The sequence below is a fragment of the Equus przewalskii genome, chromosome 14 (genome assembly GCF_037783145.1).
Source record: "Equus przewalskii isolate Varuska chromosome 14, EquPr2, whole genome shotgun sequence".
NCBI classification, from domain to species: domain Eukaryota; kingdom Metazoa; phylum Chordata; class Mammalia; order Perissodactyla; family Equidae; genus Equus; species Equus przewalskii.
The window spans coordinates 4,631,644-4,653,440 of record NC_091844.1 but is presented as its reverse complement, the minus strand read 5'-3'; the positions used below and the strand labels follow the sequence as shown (position 1 = coordinate 4,653,440).

Here is a 21,797-nt window from a genome sequence, read left to right as displayed (position 1 = left end):
GAACAATACTCCAAGCTAATAATGAACAAAAGAAAGCAGGTGTCGCTATACTAATATCAGACAAGGTAGATTTCAAAGCAAAACAGATAAAGAAAGACAAAGAGGGACAGTATATAATGATAAAAGGGACTCTCCACCAAGAAGACATAACACTTATAAATATATACGCACCCAACACAGGAGCACCAAAATTTGTAAAGCAACTCTTAATAGAACTAAAAGAAGACATCAACAACAATACAATAATAGTAGGGGACCTCAACACACCATTAACACCAATGGACAGAACATCCAGACAGAAAATCAACAAGGAAATAATAGAATTAAATGAAAAATTAGACCAGATGGACTTAATAGATATATATAGAACACTTCATCCAAAAACAGCAGGTTACACATTCTTCTCAAGTGCACATGGAACATTCTCAAGGATTGACCATATTTTGGGAACCAAAGCAAACATCAATAAATACAAGAGAGTTGAAATAATATCAAGCATCTTTTCTGATCATAACGCTATTAAACTAGAAATCAACTACAAGAAAAAAGCAGAGAAAGGTGCAAAAATGTGGAGACTAAACAACACGCTTCTCAACAAACAATGGATCATTGAAGAAATTAAAGAAGAAATCAAATATTATCTGGAGACAAATGAAAATGAGAACACGACATACCAAATCATTTGGGATGCAGCAAAAGCAGTCCTAAGAGGGAAATTCATCGCAATACAGGCTCACCTCACTAAACAAGAAAAAGCTCACGTAAGCAACCTCAAACGACACCTAACAGAACTAGAAAAAGAAGAACAAACAAGGCCCAGAGTCAGTAGAAGGAGGGAAATAATAAAAATAAGAGCAGAAATAAACGATATTGAAACAAAAAAGACAATAGAAAGGATCAATGAAACAAAGAGTTGGTTCTTCGAAAGAATTAACAAAATTGACAAACCCCTAGCCAGACTCACCAAGAAAAGAAGAGAGAAATCGCAAATTAATAAAATCAGGAATGACAGAGGAGAAATCACAACAGATACCAATGAAATACAAGAGATCATAAGAGAATACTATGAAAAACTATATGCCAACAAATTGAACAACCTGGAAGAAATGGACAAATTCCTAGACTCCTACAATCTCCCCAAACTGAATCAGGAAGAAATGGAGAATCTGAATAGACCAATCACAAGTAAGGAAATAGAAACGGTAATCAAAAACCTCCCCAAAAATAAGAGTCCAGGACCAGACGGCTTCTCTGGAGAATTCTACCAAACATTCAAAGAAGACTTAATACCTATTCTCCTCAAACTGTTCCAGAAAATTGAGAAAGATGGAGAACTCCCTAACACATTCTATGAAGCCAACATCACTCTGATCCCCAAACCTGACAAGGACAACACAAAGAAGGAGAACTACAGGCCGATATCACTGATGAACATAGATGCAAAAATCCTCAACAAAATTTTGGCTAACCGATTACAGCAATACATCAAAAAGATTATACACCATGATCAAGTGGGATTTATACCAGGGACACAGGGATGGTTCAACATCCGCAAGTCAATCAACGTGATACACTACATCAACAAAATGAAAACCAAAAACCACATGATCATCTCAATAGATGCAGAGAAAGCATTCGACAAGATCCAACACCCATTTATGATAAAAACCCTCAGTAAAATGGGTATAGAAGGAAAGTACCTCAACATAATAAAGGCCATATATGATAGACCCACAGCCAACATCATACTCAATGGACAAAAGCTGAAAGCCATCCCTCTGAGGACAGGAACAAGACAAGGGTGCCCACTTTCACCACTCCTATTCAACATAGTTCTGGAGGTGCTGGCCAGAGCAATTCGGCAGGAAAAAGAAATAAAAGGAATCCAAATAGGTAACGAAGAAGTAAAACTCTCGTTGTTTGCAGACGACATGATCTTATACATAGAAAACCCCAAAGAATCCACAGAAAAACTATTAGAAATAATCAACAACTACAGCAAAGTAGCAGGGTATAAAATTAACGTGCATAAATCAGTAGCATTTCTATACACTAACAATAAACTAACAGAAAAAGAACTCAAGAACTCTATCCCATTCACAATAGCAACGAAAAGAATAAAATACCTTGGGATAAACTTAACCAAGGAAGTGAAGGATCTATACAATGAAAACTACAAGACTTTCTTGAAAGAAATAGGCGATGACATAAAGAGATGGAAAAACATTCCTTGCACATGGATTGGAAGAATAAACATAGTTAAAATGTCCATACTACCTAAAGCAATATACAGGTTCAATGCTATCCCAATCAGAATCCCAAGAACATTCTTCACAGAAATTGAACAAACAATCCTAAAATTCATATGGGGCAACAAAAGACCGCGAATTGCTAAAGCAATCCTGAGCAAGAAAAACAAAGCCGGCGGAATCACAATCCCCGATTTCAAAACATACTACAAAGCTACAGTGATCAAAACAGCATGGTACTGGTACAAAAACAGGTCCACAGATCAATGGAACAGAATTGAAAGCCCAGAGATAAAACCACACATCTATGGACAGCTAATCTTCGACAAAGGAGCAGAGGGCCTACAATGGAGAAAAGAAAGTCTCTTCAACAAATGGTGCTGGGAAAACTGGACAGCCACATGCAAAAGATTGAAAATTGACCATTCTTTTTCACCACACACCAAAATAAACTCAAAATGGATCAAAGACCTAAAGATTAGGCCTGAGACAATAAGGCTTTTGGAAGAGAATATAGGCAGTACACTCTTTGACATCAGTTTCAAAAGAATCTTTTCGGACACTGTAACTCCTCAGTTGAGGGAAACAATAGAAAGAATAAACAAATGGGACTTCATCAGACTAAAGAGCTTCTTCAAGGCAAGGGAAAACAGGATTGAAACAAAAAAACAGCTCACTAATTGGGAAAAAATATTTACAAGCCACTTATCCGACAAAGGGTTAATCTCCATAATATACAAAGAACTCACACTGCTTAACAACAAAAAAACAAACAACCCGATCAAAAAATGGGCAGAGGACATGAACAGACATTTCTCAAAAGAAGATATGAATATGGCCAATAGACACATGAAAAGATGTTCATCATCGCTAATCATCAGGGAAATGCAAATCAAAACTACACTAAGATATCACCTTACCCCCGTTAGATTGGCAAAAACATCCAAAACCAAGAACGACAAATGTTGGAGAGGTTGTGGAGAAAGAGGAACCCTCATACACTGTTGGTGGGAATGCAAACTGGTACAGCCACTATGGAAAACAGTATGGAGATTTCTCAAAAAGTTAAAAATAGAAATACCCTATGACCCAGCCATCCCATTACTGGGTATCTATCCTAAGAACCTGATATCAGATATCTCAAGAGTCCGTTGCACCCCTATGTTCATCGCAGCATTATTTACAATAGCCAAGATGTGGAACCAGCCTACATGCCCAGAAACTGATGATTGGATAAAGAAGATGTGGTATATATACACAATGGAATACTACTCAGCCATAAAAAAAGACGAAATTGGCCCATTCACAACAATGTGGATGGACCTCGAGGGCATTATGTTAAGCGAAATAAGTCAGTCAGAGAAAGACGAACTCTATATGACTCCACTCATAGGTGGAAATTAGCATATTGATAAGGAGATCTGATCGGTGGTTACCAGGGAAAAGGGGGGGTGGGGGGAGGGTACGGAGGGGGAAGTGGTGTACCCACAACATGACTAACAAAAATGTACAACTGAAATCTCACAAGGTTGTAATCTATCATAACATTAATAAAAAAAAAAAAAAAGCGATGGTGGCAGAACTACATGGAGAAGAATTAGCCCAAGTGACTCTGAAACAGAGCAACTTGACTGTCCAGCCCTAGTGGGACTTCCCTCAGGATAAGACGGATGCCAGCACACAGCACTCATCAGACGGCTGCGGAGCCGGGAACGCTCTGGGATACTCCCTTCCACGAAGGAGCTGGTGCTGATTTGGCGGACTTAACATTGATGGCACTGTGCTTACATTTCAGAGGGCATCTCTGTCTTTTAATACATACTGAAATATTTTTAGATGAAATGGAAAAAATGTATGAGTTCAAGCTTAAATATGAATTATCCATAAGACCTGATATAAATCAAGAAAGTTCTTTGACACAAATCTTTTTGTGTAAAGCAAGATGTCTTTTGCTGTCTCTTTTGCATAGCATCCTAAACCTTAATATAGTTTAAGCCCGCTTTCTTAAAGTTCTAAATAGCTCTCTGACCCTTTCCAATCTCCAGAAGAAATATCCCTTTAACCCCGGTCCCACAGTTAACCTTCTTGCTAAATCCCTCCCCAGTTCAGAACTAGCCAGCCCTCACGGTCTAGTGGTTAAGATTCTGTGCTCTCACTGCCGCGGCCTGGGTTCGTGCCCCAGTCAGGGAACCACACTACCCATGCGTCAGTTGTCACACTGTGGTGGCTGTGTGTTGCTGTGATGCTGAAAGCTCTGCCACCAGTATTTCAAATACCAGCAGGGTCAGCCATGGTGGACAGGTTTCAGCAGAACTGACAGCCTAGACAGACTGGGAAGAAGGACCTGGCCACCCACCTCCAAAAAAACATAGGCCATGAAAACCCTGTGAACAGCAGTGGAGTACTGTCTGATATAGCACTGGAAGGAGAGAGGATGGCATGAAAAGACTGGGCAGGGGTCCACTCTGCTGTCCACAGGGTCACTAGGAATCAGAACCAGCTGGACGGCACTAACAACAAAGTTTAGAACTCAGTGAAGCAAAACCGATACTTGTTTTAACTGAAGAGAAAGGAGCGCAATGGTAAAGGCCCAGTATACTGGTCTCTTTTCCTCTCCCTTTCTGGTTTCTCTAGGCCTAGGGTCTAGCATTTGGTCACAAGCACTGCAAAATTAAAATAAGTAACGTATTTAACTGTTATAAGAGTCACATCTAACCCTTAAAAACACATACACATCCAGAGAAAGTCATCTCTAAACCTTTTTTGTCAATATTGCCTTATTTTTCTCTTATGGTTCTGTTTTAAACAAAACCCTTCTGCTCCACAATGCATAATATCACAGCCCTGTTTGAAGAGCAGAGAAGAGCTCTGAGTTGCCCATCCACCCATTCCCTCGTATTTCAGCCCAGGCGTGAGCGGGGTGTGAGCAAGAGGAAGAGGGGAGAGTCCACCTAGGAACTTGGGGACAGACAGTCGGGAGCTGAGGAGTAAACGGACGTGTGTTAAAGGTAACATATATAACCACAGAAGCACAGAAGGGTCATCAGCTCTGCTGGAGGAAGGGGAAAGATTAAGAAAGAGGATATATTTCAGCAAGGCACTGAAACAGTATTCTATCGAGTAAGGAGGCACAGTCCAGTAACAGAACTAACATCATAAACAAGAAAAGAAAAGAGAGGGCAGAGGCGGGTGAAATACACGGCACGCCCCGCTACTCGGGGAGGCAGGGCACGCAGGGCAAAGAGCACTGTCTCCAAGAGCTGGCCCTCCTGCACCAGCCACGTGTCCAGAGGCAAAACGAGCGGAGCGGCTGTGTCTTCGGTGAGTTAAGACAGCGGTACCGGTTATTTCTGAATTGTTTTGAGGATAAAAAAATGTTTTAAAATGCCTCGCAGACTGCTTGTGCACTGTAGGGTTCGATCACCATGAGTTCCCTTTGTCGTCCTCCCTTTGAGGCGAATGCAGGGTCTGGGCGTGTTCTGCAGGAGTGGAGGAGGGCAGCGGCAGACCAGACGGAGGGGTGGGCTGGGCCAGACCAGCCGCGCTTCAAGGGTGTGCACTTTACAGTGGGCAATGAGGCACCCACTGAAGCATTTTAAGCAAAGGGTTTGGTCTATATTTTAGAAAGATCATTCTTTTAGTGGCATGGAGGACGGACTTCAGACACACACAAAGGAAGCTGTTAAATAATTCAGGCAACATAGGAGCAGGGTCTGCACACCCACAGTGACAACGGGCACTGAGACCAAGCGCGGACCCGAGATCATTCGGAAGGTGTATTTCCAGGCTGCATGTATGAATCCGGAGGCACAGGGAGAAGGCAGGGAGCATGTTAGAAAGAAAAAGTCTCCAACTGAGACAGCCGATGAGAGAACAAGAGGACTACTGATATTAGCTACGGTTGACTGCATATCTCTACTCTAGGCAAAAGAGGAAGAAAAAGCAAAACAGACAAAGAACATGGAAGCCTCTTTAAGAAAATGTTACGCACTTAAAGTGTGCATGTGTGTGTGCAAGCAGAGGGCCCCCCGACACATGGGCCATCTAGACATCCAACACGTCCACAGGCCCCACCTCACAGGAGAGGAGGAGCCGGGAGACAGTGTGGCAGCGGTCGGCTGCCACACCACTGTCCACCCACAGGGAGGGCGAGAAAACTCACAGAAGTGCACGCTCTCAGCCCAGCACTGGGCCCTGGACTGACAGGAGCTTTCTTCTTTTTGCTTTTGCTGCCCCCTGCTGAATGCTAACAGATCAGCCTTACTGTAACAAACTTGGAACAAAGATGAAAAGTTCATCAATATTTAAATATAGAAAAGATGTCATCTTCTGTATGCCATAACCATAAATCATACAGCTCGCCTTCTTTCACTTTCAGAGCCTACCCTGGGCAGCAAAAGCAACTGAGGCCAAAAAGCATTACTTCATCCCACAACAATCAGAGTCATGTGAAATCTGCCTGATGGGCGACAATCAAAGGGATCATTATCAATTCACGAGAACATTTAATGATCGATTCAGATATTCGTGTGAAGCGTACGCACACTAATATTATGTTTTATTGCTCTCAAATACATAGAGTAACCTGAACTAACCTAAATCATCAAGTAGCAACTTTTAGGGAACCTGATTTCATCAGGAATAAGAGAAATGGGTGATTATTATATCAATTATATTTATCATACCAACTATATTAAAGTTAGTGTTTCTTATGTGCATTTAAATTTTTCTCCTCAGGAAATTAATAGATGGATTCCTGCAACGTTAGAGAGTTTATCAGCATGATAATATAAATCTGAACCTTTAAAATTCAACCCCATTCCAATACATACAAATTCTAAATTAGGACACAGATTAACCCGACATTATTCTTTCGGTTTATAAGAACTAAGCCCCTGATTCTTCTCTGAAGGCACATTGAAGAAGAAAGTTGATAAGGAATACAACTTGGGATATCAATCATGGGAATTAACCAGAGGGTCAAAATCTGACCTCGCCTCTGTTAGCAGGGCAACCTCGGGCAGCTGTTCACCCTGCAATCTGTTTCCTCATCTGCACAGCGTGGGTGTGCTGAGACAATTAAATAAGAGACGCCACAGCAATGTGCAGGGGCTGCCACACAGGGGCCCATGCAGCTTGGTTAGGTCCCAGTGCTTTCTAACCAGCGGCTTGGAGACAGACTTCTTGGGACTAGCTAATTACAAACCTGAAATTTTTCTTTTGGAATGTTCCTCCGGGCTCCTTTGGCTAAAATCAAAGCCTCTTCCACTCTACGGCTTGCTAGAAGATCCTGTATTTGTTTTTCCAGAGGTAATGGAACCAAGATGTAAACTCCTTTACTTGTGGCGACAATCACTCTGCCTGGGAAGAAATTCAACACCGTTGGAAAGGGAGAGAACACACTGCCTGCAAGAAAGCCTACCGCTGCCCCCAAATGGGACCTTATCTGATCTGTGGATCGGTTTCATCACAGCGTTCCCAACAGAGACTTCCTGGAGAAACGATAAATTACAATGCTTCTCTTTTCTTCTTCCCATGGTGTCAACTGTCAGAAAGGGGCAAACTCTTAATACTACATTTCCAAAGTATAAAATATGCTTTTTTGCCTTTTTTCATTCAAAAGTGCTGATAAATTTAAAATCAACTGAGTAGATACATAATATATAGTCCCACTGAGGTTGCAGAGATCAATTTTGGGAAATTATAAATAAGAATTATGATATACCTCATATAAAAGTTTTAAAAATTCTTTGCTCTCCAGGTTAGTTAGTTACAGAAAACTGAGACTACAATGCAGCATCCTGAACCATGAGATAATATTCCAGATTCATCCAGATACACCCAAGTCTTGGCATTACCTCAGTTTCCCCACAGCCCTGAGTTAACTGACCCGTGGCCACCGCTGCCGTACTCCCTTCTCCGGTGAGCCTCGCACAGGCGGTCGACCAGAGGGCTGGGGTGCAGTCCAAGACGGGCTCCTACTACAAAGCCCTTAAACTGCGTCCTGCTCCTTCTGGAGGCACCTTCTAAGCTAACTACGATCTGCTTACAGGAAGCAGTGGGACATTCTCTTCTTTCTGTCTGAAGGATAGTTCAGTGTCAGCCAAGCCTTTCCTGCTCCCTCTGCTCTTCTCTGCTGGAATCCTTCGTTTCTACTCCAGTCCCAGCGTCTGGTCTAAGCAAAGGCTTCATCCGTCCTTGCCTGGACCCTCGACACATCTTCCTTCCTGGTCTCCTAAGCTGTTCTCTTTTCTAGATTATCTGTTTTCCATATCACAACCAAAGTAATTTTTCTCATCTCTGATGAGATTCTGTCCCTTCTCTGTGCTGGTGTCCCTTTTTCCAGGAAGCTTCCCCTTGTTCCCACCGAGGGTGGGTCATGTTATCAGCGTCTAGGTGCCCACGGCCCCCTGCGGCCCCCTCTAGCACTCACTGTACACAGCACTGTGATACTGTTGTGATACTGTTATGAAATACGCTCCTCCAGTGTGTGTGTCAGGGCCCCAAAATGGAATCTGACATGCTTAATGTGGGGGCTTTGCGTCTTAGTAAGGTTCTATCCCCAGCAGCTAAAACGGGAAGGGCAATGTCTGCTGAGCTAAAATCCTTAAATGGCAAACCCAATGTATAAATCTAAATGAGTTGCTGGTTTGAAGGAAATATCATAAAAGGCATCCTTAGGGTAACTTGGGAAATCTGAAGGCAGGATACTGGAGTTCATTTTCTAAGGTGTGAAAACAGCTTTGTGTTATGCAGGAAAATGCCCTTATTCTTAGGAGATGCTTGCTGAAGAATTTTGGATTAAGCATAATGTCTTCAACTTACCTTCAAATGGCTCAGGAAAACGTTACCAAGTGTTGAATCTAGGAGCTGGTGCACAGGGGTTCATTTTTTCTTTCAACTTTTCAGTACATTTGAAAACGTTTACAATAAAATTCAGGAAAAGTAAAATAAATCCTTCTCTTGGCTCATGGATGCACACAGAGGAAGTCCCTCCCTGACTGCCCAGGTCTGCTGCAGCCCCGTCTCACCTCCTCACACACTGTGCACGACAGTCACACGGAACTGCCTGCTGGCCCGAAGCCCAGGGCTTCCTCTTGTCCAGATCTGTATGCGCCTCTCTCTACCTGAAGGTTCTTCCCCACATCTGCTTGGCTTGACTCATCCTTAAAGGTTTGGCTCAAATACCACCTCCTTCAGGAAGCCCTCCCTGATATTTCTAGGAAATACTTCCTCCTCTGCTCTCCCAATTGGCCTTATTTTGTTTATATGAAGCTCTTCAACTGCTGGAGCTATTTGTTTAAAAGGTCTATCTCCCCAATAACCTTGGAGAGGGCTAACCTGGGGCACAGAGATTACACTGCCATCATCCGCATATCTTCTGTGCTTAACATAAGGCCCAGTTCCTAATGGGCCCTTAATACTTACTGAAGAAATATCACCGTAAAAGGACTGATAACTAAATCTCATTAAGACTTCTGTGTAAACCAGTACCTTCAAAATCCTGTAGAATGTGGCCTTCCTTAAAGGGCAGGGTCTGCTTTTGCTGCTGATCCAACATGCTGTGCACCGTGATGAACTCGTCATCGAGCGCAATGACATACGGAAAGCAGATGGCCGCCCCGACCACGTTCTCTGACCAGTGCACGGGGGCTCGCTGCGATATCCCAGCGACGGTCGCAAACATGCCTAGGGAAACAGGAGGAGTTAGGGGGGGCCTTCAAGTGACCCTGGCATGTCTTTTTCCGTAGACGAGTCTGGATGCAGAATAGCCCCTGCCTCATTATACTTCAAGACAGGAAAGGTAATGCAATATGCTGCGTGTGTGAAGAACCACATGACTCTATGCTTGGGGAGAGGACTACCTTCCCCAGAATGAATATCTTACCTTTACTTCCAATTTAAAATGAGGTTAGCGCAGCCCTGATGGCCTAGCAGTTAAGTTCGGTGCATTCTGCTTTGGTGGCCCCGGTTTGCTTCCCGGGCACAGAACCACAGCACTTGTCTGTCAGGAGCCATGCTGTGGTGGCTCACATAGAAGAACCAGACGGACGCACAACTAGAACATGCAACTACGTACTGGGGCTTTGGGGAGAAAAAAAAAAGAGAGACAGAGGAAGACTGGCAACAGATGTTAGCTCAGAGCAAATCTTTCCCAGCGAAAAAAACCCTGAAGTTAAAAAAATGTTCACATATACCCACATGAAGGTTTATAAAGCACATGTCCCTATATGCGGGGAAAAAGTTACTTGCAAACAATTTCAGAAGCTTTGCAAGCTTTCTTTCCTACCCAGTCCTCCACTGGTTTGCATCTCTAAGGTACAGCTCTCCCCTCCTTCCACGTTCATTCAAACATTTACTGAGCACCTCCTCGTGCCGGGCACGCCCCACAGCGTCCCACCAGGAGCCGGCCCGCTCAAGCTGCAGTCTCACTGTGGACGACCTACTCCACCATACAGGCATAAAACCAATTTTGCAACTCAAGACAGCTGTTAAGTGTTTGTCAATAATAACATCCACATTAAATGACAGTGCGCCTACCTTGTACATAAGGCACTGAGCTAGTCATTTCCAAATGGGCTGTATATAGTCCACAGATACTACGGTTTACCAAAATTAATACATTCGCCAAGTAAAATCAATCCATTTTAACTTAGTTTTCAAAGTAGTTGACAAAAAACACCTTTAAAAACAGCGTGCTGTTGCCTGCAAACAATAAGATGCTGCTGCAGGAGACAAACGGTTTCCAGCACACACGACAGAGAAGGGCGAGAGGGAGAGAGGTCCGGAGGGCACTTTAAGATCAAAAGAATGGAAAGTATCTCAAACATCCCACATGAGCAGAACTCCTAAACCTGTGAAACCACTGACCCTTCCACATCTTCTGTGGTTACAAAGACTGAAATGTACTGAACTGGATCAGGAACAAACAGAGCCCTTCTCCTCTATGCTGGGCTGTGCCCCTTGGTCTCACACACGTGCACACGGCCTGCTCTCGCCTACACTCTGAGCTCTCCCTGCAGCCTCGGCACTGGGCCTACAACACCTATTTGGCCCTGACTGCCACTTTAAATACTGGCTCTCGGCATGGTAAGTAGCACCAACTGAAACTCTGTCAAGACGACAAGACAACAGACCTATGAGTGTGAGTGTGAGTGTGAATGTGAGCGAGACAGTGCACATGTGTGCATCTCCCACAAAGGAGCCACAATGGCCTAACACAAACCATTCTTTCACCTTAAGTATTGCCCTTTGACCCTTTAAAGTCTCTAAAAATCATTATGAAAAAGACCAATAACCTAACAGAAAAACAGACAGAGTATGAATCACTAATTCACAGAAGACAAAATGCAAATGGATAATAAATTCATGAAGAGATTTCGATATTCATTAGTAATTAAAGGAAAAAAAAATAGAAAACCAACTTCTCCCTATCAGATTGGCCCAAGGTCATAGACTGACAGCACTGAGCGTTGGTATGGCGTGAGGAAATGCTTTTTGGTATTATCTAATAAAACTGAACAAATTCAGTGATTCTTCTTTTAAATCTATCACCAATTGATAAGTACAAGAATGGTCACTGCGGCATTTTTAATAATAATAGAAAATTGAGCGTAATGCTCCAAGAGTATAGAACTCTGGGTGAACTCATCAAGAACCGAAAAAAAGCTCATTTATTAAATGAACAAATAAAAAAGAAATCATAAGTTAGCATGTTAGGCATCACCTTAAATTCAATAAACATATGCTAAGTGCTTACTGTACGTCAAGCACCAAGTCAGGTACAAGAGACAGACGAGACACAGTCTAGGAACTTGCAGTGATGAGGGGGTTACGGAAAATACACGAGTAATTCCACACCCGAGAGCAAAGCCTGGCGGGCTAAGGGTGTAACAGGCTCCGGGGCTCTCGCTCCTCCTCCTCAGCGCAGCCTCCCCACTGCCCTGGGCGGCCTTTCTGAAGCACCTGTGTCCTGTGGCAAAGTCATGGGATGCTCCCCAGGTCCCCTTTCCAGGTCAGCGCCACTGGCCCTGCCCCTGGCCTGGCTTTCTACCCTCCCTGCCCCAGCAGGGTTGGCCCTGTGTGGGGACACAGCCCCTCCTCCTGCCTCCCCGTGACCCTCCTGCTTCTGGCTGCCGGAGCCTCCCCGCCTCGGTGCCATCTTCCCCGTGCAAGCCCGTGGGTCTGAGCACTCAGCTCCGACTGCACTTTCCTCCCTGCCTCAGCCCCGGAGAGCTTAACATGCTAACTCATAATTTTTCTTTCTGTATGTACTGGGGAGGCCAGGTAGCAGCCTGCCACTGGGAAGGAGGCCTCGACGGGGCCAGGGGCACAGCAGAGGAAGGGATACGCCGAGGGGTTCAGGGCACCTGGCTCGGTGGGAGGAGAGAGAGGGTGAGTCAAAGGCCAGCAGGGCAGGGCTGTGGGTGCAGGGCTGGCGAGGAGGCCCTGGCTGCGCTTCCAGACCTGGAGGGAGACTTCCGGGAGAGGGGCCCACAGCCCAAGCGCTGTCTCAAGGGTAACAGCATCCTTCCCGAAGGGAATGAGTTGTTCCACGGAGCACAAGAGGAGCCAGAGCAGAATCAGAAGGATGGAGAGAACGCGGTTCTGCAGCGCGCAGCCAAGCTCGAGGCCACGGGGGCCTCCTGTTCTCATTCCGTTCCAGAGCAGAGAAGTCAGGGAGTTCAACGGAAGCGCAGAAAACTCTGCTGAGATGGCTCAGAGACCAAAGGTGAGAGCCACCAATAAGCACAGTCCGCCGGGTTGCAGAGGTGGGACAGTCACCTGACTGAAGGCACAACGCCGGCACTGCCAATGTCTTACAGTAACAGAGAGGACGCAATTAAAGCCTGAACTAACCCAGCAACTGTAATGCCAGAGTATTCAAACAGCATCTAAAAATGCTGAGAGAGAGGAACGCGAGGTGCAAAGCTATCGACACCAGCTCTGGTGGAGGAAATCAGGTTCGAGGTATCTTGAATTTTCCATGCACTTAGAACCAGGCAGCTAAAGGGAGCCTAACAGGAAAGATGTTCACGCCACCTTTGCCCGGGTGTTTGGCAAAAGGTAAACTGGTGAAGGACAAGCACACAGCAATCCTGAGGATTCTGCTGAATTTCAGGTCAAATAACCCTGCTCTGTATAGCACAACTCTCACGGGAACAGGACACCAAAATGTTGTCCCCCCTTGTTCTGGAATTAAATCGGGCTCACTGTATTTGCCCACTTAAGGCTAGGCATCACCGGACCAGGGGACTATGCAGGGCAGAGGTCCTGACATGAATGTTCGTGAAATGAAAAGGGCAGAGCCACAGGTCAAGAAGAAAGGCTTCCACACCAAAGGAAAAGTTGAAGATTTCCCCAGAATGAAAGAGCAGAACAGTAACTGGCAACTGGGGGGTCCAGGTCTCACAGTATAAGCGACCAGAGATCCACTTAAGAACAGAGGCTACTGTTATGAACACCCACCCATGTCCCAAGTAGGTGATAAACTATTATTTCTACATTGTTGAAGGAGTGCAAGTACTATCAACATGCAAATATAACAAAGTTGTAAATGGTACACCTTTAAAAACCATTATTTTTAATTGTGCCCCTTCTAAATCTCCGTAGACCCCCTTATCTGAGCTGGGAGGGGGTCGGGGTCATGCGTGGTAAGAGCAGCTCAATTATGTGCACTTTTCAAGAAGCAATATCAAAGAGCAGAGTTTAAAGTCACAATAATCAATTACATTACAAAATTTTCAACAAAGTGTTGCTTAAAATAGTAAAATTTAAACTAAGGCAAAAAATTAAGAGCAATTTCTCATGACACAGGAGTGGGCACGGGTGATCCTCAGGGAGAAAGTCAGCCGGCAAAATGAAAATATGTGGCTTCCATATGTTTAAAGGTAGACATGCATCCATGATGGTAATTGGTTTGAACTTAATTTCTGAAGCCATGTAATGTAATGATGGTACTGATTACTATGTTATATGCAGGATCTGCATATAGGTAATGTATAAGAGCGCTTACAAGGGATCTTCCACTTTGCTTATAACTGTGGCAATTACAAGCAGAACAACAATTAGGAAGCTGGTTCATTTAGCCTGGTGTCCGTGTAGTTGACGCAGTGTAAGCCTGGGGGAAAATGCATCCTAAGTATGATTGACTATTATTTCCCTTCAATCTTAACACTAAAACCAACAAAAGGATATTGATGGGAGTCAAATGTTTTCACTAAAGTATTTAAAACTAAACAGTTAGGTATTGGTGCACAAACAGGCAAACAGACAGATGGAACAAAACAGGAAATCGAGAGACAGACCCAAGGGCATGAGGAAACTTAGCGTACATTAAAGGCAGCCACCTAAATCAGTGAGGAAAAGATGGAAGCTTCAATCAGTTTTTTGGGATAATGGCAGCCACACAGAAAGATAACATTGAACCCATTCCTTATACTCTTCACTCTAAAAAATGAAACCATACAAGTACTAGCAGAAAACAGGGTGATTTGGCCCGTAACCTGGAAGAGGGGGAAACCCATCCCTAACTATGAATCAAAATCAAGAAACAATGAAGTAAAAAGGTTAAGACATTTGATTATTTAGAAATGTTTAAGAATAGCTTTTGCATGGTAAAAACTGGAAAGAAGTATTTGAAACATATAACAGACAAGTTGTTATCTCAAATACAAAGAACACTGAAATAAAACGCAAGAGAGAAGAACAGATAATTCCCATCAAAAGAAACACAAATGGCTCTTGAATGTATGAAAAATGCTCAGTCTTGTTCTTGTTCATAAAAGAGGAATGCAAATAACTACACTGAGATACCATTTCTTCTCATGCACTAGACTGGTAAAAACATGAAAGTTGGTCAATGTACTCTACTCTTGGCAAAGCTGAGAGGAAGCAGGCACTGTCATACGCTGCTGGGGACGACCTTTATCAAGGGGAACATGACAGCACCTAGCCAATTTTCACATGCATTCACACTTTGACTCAGAATCCCAGCTCCAGAAAGCTTTCCCACAGTTGCACTGGAAAATACAAAAAGACAAGTCCCTGTCAATACCATCCGACTGGAAAAAGGAAAACAAATGCCCACCAGTACCAACAGGGGACTGACTGAATTAACTATGGTACCTCCACACGATGAAGAAGATGCAGCTGCAAAAACGAATGAGGAATATCTCTGTTATGCTATGAAGTGATCTCCATAATACAGCTAAGTGAACAAGGCCAAGAAAGGGGGAGATACAAATATTTACATATTTGTTTATATTTTTATTTAAAAATGAAAGTACAAGCCATAAAAGTATAGGTTACCTATGGGGGAAAGAGAGACTAGGTAAGGAGACAAGATCCAAGCTCTCTGAATACACCTTGCTGTATTGCACTGACTTGGAACTTTGTAAATATTTACATAGTAAAAAAATAAAAGCGATTTCTAAAAATCGAAAGTAACATGAAATAAATTAATCTAACTGTATATCCAGTTGGTGACATAACCACACGGAGGGTCACTAGTCCCAGTGAGTTTAAAACACAGTGCTGTGACTGCACACTCCTAATGGGTTATACATACACCTTAAGGACAAAAAACTATAAACAAGCCAACTTTTTTCAGTACTCAGACTGTGGGAACAGCGGCGCTGGTATTGCTAGTCTGTTCTGTGTCCTGTGGGATCCATCAAAGGAACATTTATGTTGGGCTGGCAGTTTACTAAGCTCTGTGGTGTGGGTGAGAAGAGACACAGGTATGCAGACAGATGGGGTCAGCCCCCTGGAGCCCTGATTGGTTCCATCAGGATGATCTCATAACGGATTTTATGTTTAAATAATGCCCACTTCCTAGCTCTGTCTACTGAAGAGACCTAGAAACAAGGGACAACTAGCACCTCCAGCATCCAGACTGTGGTCTCTAAACATCAGGGTCCTTGGAGAAGTGGCTGAAGCCAGATCTTGGGCAGGAAATGTCCGAAGTGAGCCTGGAACACCTGTCACACCAGAAGGCAAGGAAGCTTGCCACATTCTAGGGTCATGTGAAAAGGACTCGGCAGTCAACCTGCCTGAACTCCCACCAAGCACAGATGTACCGAAACACACCATATACATTTAGATCCATGATTCCTAATGGCACTTTTAAAACAGTCACTCCTCTGGAAGACAGAAGGGATCACCTTATTGAAAACCGTCTCATCTTGCCTTTCTTATACAATGTACCTGGGGGCAACCAAATCGTTAACGATACGTTTATCTTCACCGAAGCATTCCAGTTAATATAGGAGGGAGGAATGGCAGGATAGAATGTTGCCACTGGGTAGCCCCTAATGGTTTAAAGGACCTAGGCAATGCTCATTAATGGTTATTAACATCATAGAGATAAATGAAGAAGTCTTGCCAGTCGCCAAAACAAGCAAATACAACAATCCTTGACTCTGATAAAACCTGTCATCCTAATTACCACTTTGTAGGAAACATAAAGGTCAGTCAGACATCTTAAATAATACAAGGGGATGAAATCATCAAAATCCAGACTGTGGGAAGCTATAGGCGAAATGATCCAATTTCTTCAACAAAAAATTAAAAATACAAAAAGGAGAGGAAAAATAAAGGTAAGAGAAACAACAGCTCTACCAACCAATTGCAATGTACGGGTCTTATGTGGAATCTGATTCAAATAAACACACATATATACTTAACATAAATGTATGTATATACGTATTTATGTATGTCTGTGTGTGTAATAATAGGAGAAATAGGACATGCTTGGATATTTAATGATATTAAGGAACTACTGTTAAATTTTTTTAGGTACGCAATGGTATTGTGGTTTTCTCTTTCTTTTGTAAGTGACTTAGGAACACGCACTGAGATATCAACAGATGAAATGCTGCGATGTCTGTGACTGGCTTCAAAACACAGTGGGCGTCGTTAGGTGTATAAATCAAACAACTGGCAAGGAGCTGGGTGATGGCAACATCAGCTTCATTATAATATTCTCTTTACTACATATGTTTATATATATTTTCCATAATCAAAAAATTTCATTAAAATTGGACCTTTTTCTAAAAGTAAAAGTGTTTGGGATAAAGAATTCTTTTTTCAAAAAGTAAAAATCTGAGCTATCAAGCCATGAAAACACATGGAGGAACCTTAAGTGCCTATTGCTGAGTGAAAGAAGCCAATGTGAAAAGGTTATGTACTATATGACGTCAACTGCACGAGACTCTGAAAAGATCAGCAGTTGCCAGGGGTTGCAGGGGTGGGGGGGTGACAGGCAGAGCACAGAGGATTTTTAGGGCAGTGAAGATACTCCGTATGATATTACAATGATGGGTATACGTCATTATACCTTTGCCCAAACTCATAGAAACGTACAGCACCAAGAGGGACCCTAACGTAAACTATGGACTCTGGGTGATTATAATGTGTCAGCGTAGGCTCACTGATTGTAATAAACATACCACTCTGTCGGGGGATGTTGGCAACAGAGGTGGCTATGCACATGTGGACAGGGGATATATGCAAACTCTACTTTTCTCTCAATTTTGCTGTGAACCTAAAATTGCTTTAAAAAGTAAAGTTTATTAAAAAAAAAAAAAAAGTAAAAATCAAGAAGTATACACTAACTACTTCATGACCTGAATTTTTGTTTACAAGAAAATGTATCTGTACCCATCACTTTGAAATGAGATGCTCACACGCACACTCTCTAAGGTTAAAGGCCACCAGTGTTAAGATGGACTCAGCAACACCTGTGGATCACAGACACACACACTAATTCTAATCTGAGCCGTCCACGACCAAAGGGAAACACCAGGAGACACCACTGAAGTTGACAGCTCAGATTCTTAATCTCAATAAGGCCGCCCACAGAACCAGTAAGACCATACAAAACAGCCGAAGCCCTTTCAAGGAGCCAGCTACCAGAAACTTTTTGGTGGGTGAAACCGCAGTCAATAAAAGAGAAAATTATGGACATAACACTGAAGTCTCCACATCTGAAAATACCTTTAAGTGGGCCACCTCAACTCTGCTTTAGAATGAAGAGCTCAAACAATCAACTGACAAACCCAGCCACGCGAGATCTTATAAGGAAGTCTTACAGATTGTAATTTTTACAGTTATTTACTTAAAGGAATTCTATCCCCAGAGCCATCTTCACTTTAGCACACTTAGCACAAAATAAAACTGGTTTTGAGACTGGCCTATTTTTGTTCCCTGAACCCCACGTTCACAACAATCTAAGGAAATTTCAGCAAACACCGGTTATGCAGCTCTGTTTATATCTTGCCACATAACCTCAATGTTGGCAAATACTCTCCACGGGTATCTATTTTTCATAACTAAAATCTCCCTCTCAGATTTCAGCATGACTTTACGGAGACAATGCAAAGAGAAAGGGCAGATCAGAGGCAGTGGTTCCCAGAGGCCTACAGCAGCCCGCTCACCCAGCCCTCCGGGGCCCGCCAGCAGGAACTCCTGTCTCCCTATCCTCTTGACGATCGGGCGCTTCTCCTCGCTGCAGTAAGGAAACAGGTCCTGGGCGACGCCCGTGCTGTAGTTGAGGATGATGTACTGGGTGGTCAGAGCCAGGCACAAGAAGTGGCCGTCCACAGCCACGGCCAGGGGCTGCTCCGGCGTCGACACTTCCCTGACGATCTGAACCCGGTCCTCGTACACCATGAACACCTGGATGGTTCTGCGTTTGACCGAGATGATGCAGACTTCCACGCAGAACGGGTCCCCGCTCACAGGGTTCTCGTTCAAGGCGAAGGCCGTGGCCCCTTTGATGCGGGCCCCTGAGGGGACGGGCTCCAGGCTCATCATGTTGACTAGAGTTATGCAGTTGTCGCAGAGCACCAGCAGCCTGTTGAGCGCCGACGCGGCTCGCAGCTCGTTCACTGGCTTCTTGAAACCCAGGTGTCTGTGCAGCTGCTTAGTGGCAGTGAATGTGGCTGTCCCTGCGGGCAAAGTGTTCTCCTCCAGCAGGAAGTGGTAAACGAAGCAGTCGCTGGTGCCCACGTAGAGGTTCCTGCCGCAGCACTCCACGCATTCTATGTTGACGCGCTCCTTGTCGCCCATCAGCAGCTCCCGCTCAACGGCGGAGACCAGCGAAAAGGCCTTGGTGCTCATCATGTCTGCTGGCTGGTCTGTGGGAAGAGGAAAAGAAAAAAGTGAACTTAGAGTAACGAGGAATAAGCGCAACCATGTCAGGTCGCAATAAATAGACACTGATTTCTCAGTTATATTTTCAGTGAAAACAGGAAAGGAAAAAAACGATTTCCCACTTGGTCTCCTCCCACCAGACAAATGGGACAGCCCAGCAGGAGAGCACGCCCGTGTGCTGCTCATTGGGTGCCATCCTGCTCATCCTCCACAGAGCGGAGATTTAGATAGAGTTACCTGACTTTCTTCTTGGGAGATGCACCTGCGGGTAGAAGACGAGCATAGGATTCACCCATGGACAGCATAACAAAAACATTTTGGAAAAAGGCAAAAACGATCCTCACTGGTCTTCCCGAGCTTCTCTGGCCACTTGATTTTGAGTTTAACTCAACAATGGGACGCAACTACATCGTGCTGTTAAATCCTGCCCCTGGGATCTTTCCAGAAACACTGAGGCAGGAACCATGCCTTGGATTCCTTTGCATTCTTCCCGAGGATGCATGCACGTTGGCCCAAGCACCGTATTTGGCTCCCAGAGTAAACATGTTCATGTCCAAGTAGTAAAGATGGGCCTCGAGTCTCCAAGTCTCTCAGGTGGGGAGTTGAGATGGTGGATTTGTGAGAAGGCTGTGGACATGTCAGTTAACAGATTACTTCCCCTGGAAGAGAGACTGCCCCACACCCTAACCCTTGGTTCCCTGCTTCTTCCTCTGAAGAGGACTCTGGTTTCACACTCCACAAAGTCACAGGCAACAGAAATAGGCGAGACGGCCTTTCCCTGAGTTTGCAGCCGGCCAGAAAGGAGACGTACACATGGTAGTCCCTGGCATCCTCTGCAAGAGAGGGAGATCAGGTAGCTCCGAGGAGAACTGGAACACCCGGTGGACATTACAGGGAGGCTGGCTGGACTGTCCTGGCACTTCAAGCTGTCCAAACATGGGGGGGCCTCACGAGAGACTAAATGCCTTAACCCTTTAAGACATTCCAGCAGAGCCTGGAAAACCTTTTGGAAATACTCGAGAAAGATTCATGCATCAGGGAAAGGGAGGAATCAGAGAGCATTTGGGTGCCTTTCTACCCAAAGATTTTCGAACTCGATGATCTCTTATATCCCCTGTCCACTGGGGCGGCGACAGCTCACACGAGGAAGACTCCGGCTCCCTTTCCTGAGTCAACAGAAGTCCCAGGAAGGAGAGCATCCCAGGTCTGAGGATGAGGTTTTCCCACTGGACACCAGCAGAGTTCCTTCCTGGCCCTCTCCTGCCACTTGCTAGTTAAGTGACCTTGGGACACTCACTTGGCTTCTCCAGGCCTCAGTTTCCTCAACTGTAAAATGAGCGTAATAGAGGCACCCAATTCATACGATTCTTTGAGGGCTGAGAAAAGCTCATGTAAAATGCTGAAAACCTGGCACACAGAAAGCACTACGGAAAAGTGAGGTTTGATCTTATCATTAATGTGTCACTCTGAGGACCCAGCCAACTTTTGGTTTTTATTTCTCAAGCTGGGCACCAAGAGTCGAAACGATGCTGTCTCCTGCCCTCAGCTGTGGGCAATCTGTGTCCACCTCCTCGGAAAGACAGACTGAAACACACTCATGCCCCCACCCCCAGCACTTTCATGCTCATTTACAGAGCTCATCTTCACAGAGACCATGGAAGTGAGCAGTGAGGCTCAGAAGGCATCACAGAGAAGGAATTGTGTCCATCTATCTCGAAGCTGCAGGAACTCCCCGGGGTCCCAGGGAAAGCCCGTGGTTGGGAGAGGAGTGGTTTTCTAATCTCTGACACAGACAATTCTTAAACACCACCATCTGTTTCTCATGACCAGAGAGAGTCACCAAACCCCAACCTACACAGTTTTTCCATTTAAATGCTAATGAATAAAACCTAGATATTGAAATGAAGGCTAAGAAACACCTAAGTCTGTGAAAGCAAAATAATACGAGATACTTCTTCCCTCATTGACTGATCGATCAGGGTTGTTTTTTTAAAATGGTAGGATAGAGTGATTCTGCTATTTATTTTTTATTCAATTTGTTAAAACTAAAAAACAAAAACAGTTCACCCATTTCTCACATCCCCCAGCTCCCACCTCTGTTCTCTGTATTTACGAGCTTGGTTCTTTATTCTTTTATTTTTAGATTCCACGTATAAGTGATTATCATACGGTATTTATGTTTCTCTGACTTATTTCACTTAGCATAATACCCTTAAGGTCCACCCATGTTGTTGCAAACGGCGAGATTTCATTCTTTTTATGGCTGAATGATATTCCATCATACATATACACCACAATTTCTTCACACATTCATCTATCGATGGACACTGAGGTTGTTTCCATGTCTTGACTATTGTAAATGCTGCAGTGAACGTGGGGCTGCAGATGTCT

General features: G+C 44.1%; 1 protein-coding gene across 1 annotated transcript in view; it reads right to left on the bottom strand.

Moving 5' to 3' along the window:
- TGFBRAP1 (transforming growth factor beta receptor associated protein 1) overlaps positions 1–21,797 on the bottom strand; it is a 75,168-nt gene that overhangs the window by 31,632 nt on the left and 21,739 nt on the right. Inside the window, exons 2-4 of the mRNA XM_070573371.1 lie at positions 18,689–19,390; positions 9,744–9,938; positions 7,456–7,610 (exon numbers count right to left, since the gene is read on the bottom strand). Coding sequence (XP_070429472.1) covers positions 7,456–7,610; positions 9,744–9,938; positions 18,689–19,376 — 1,038 coding nt within the window. The 5' untranslated portion in view covers positions 19,377–19,390. The remainder of the gene's footprint in view (positions 1–7,455; positions 7,611–9,743; positions 9,939–18,688; positions 19,391–21,797) is intronic.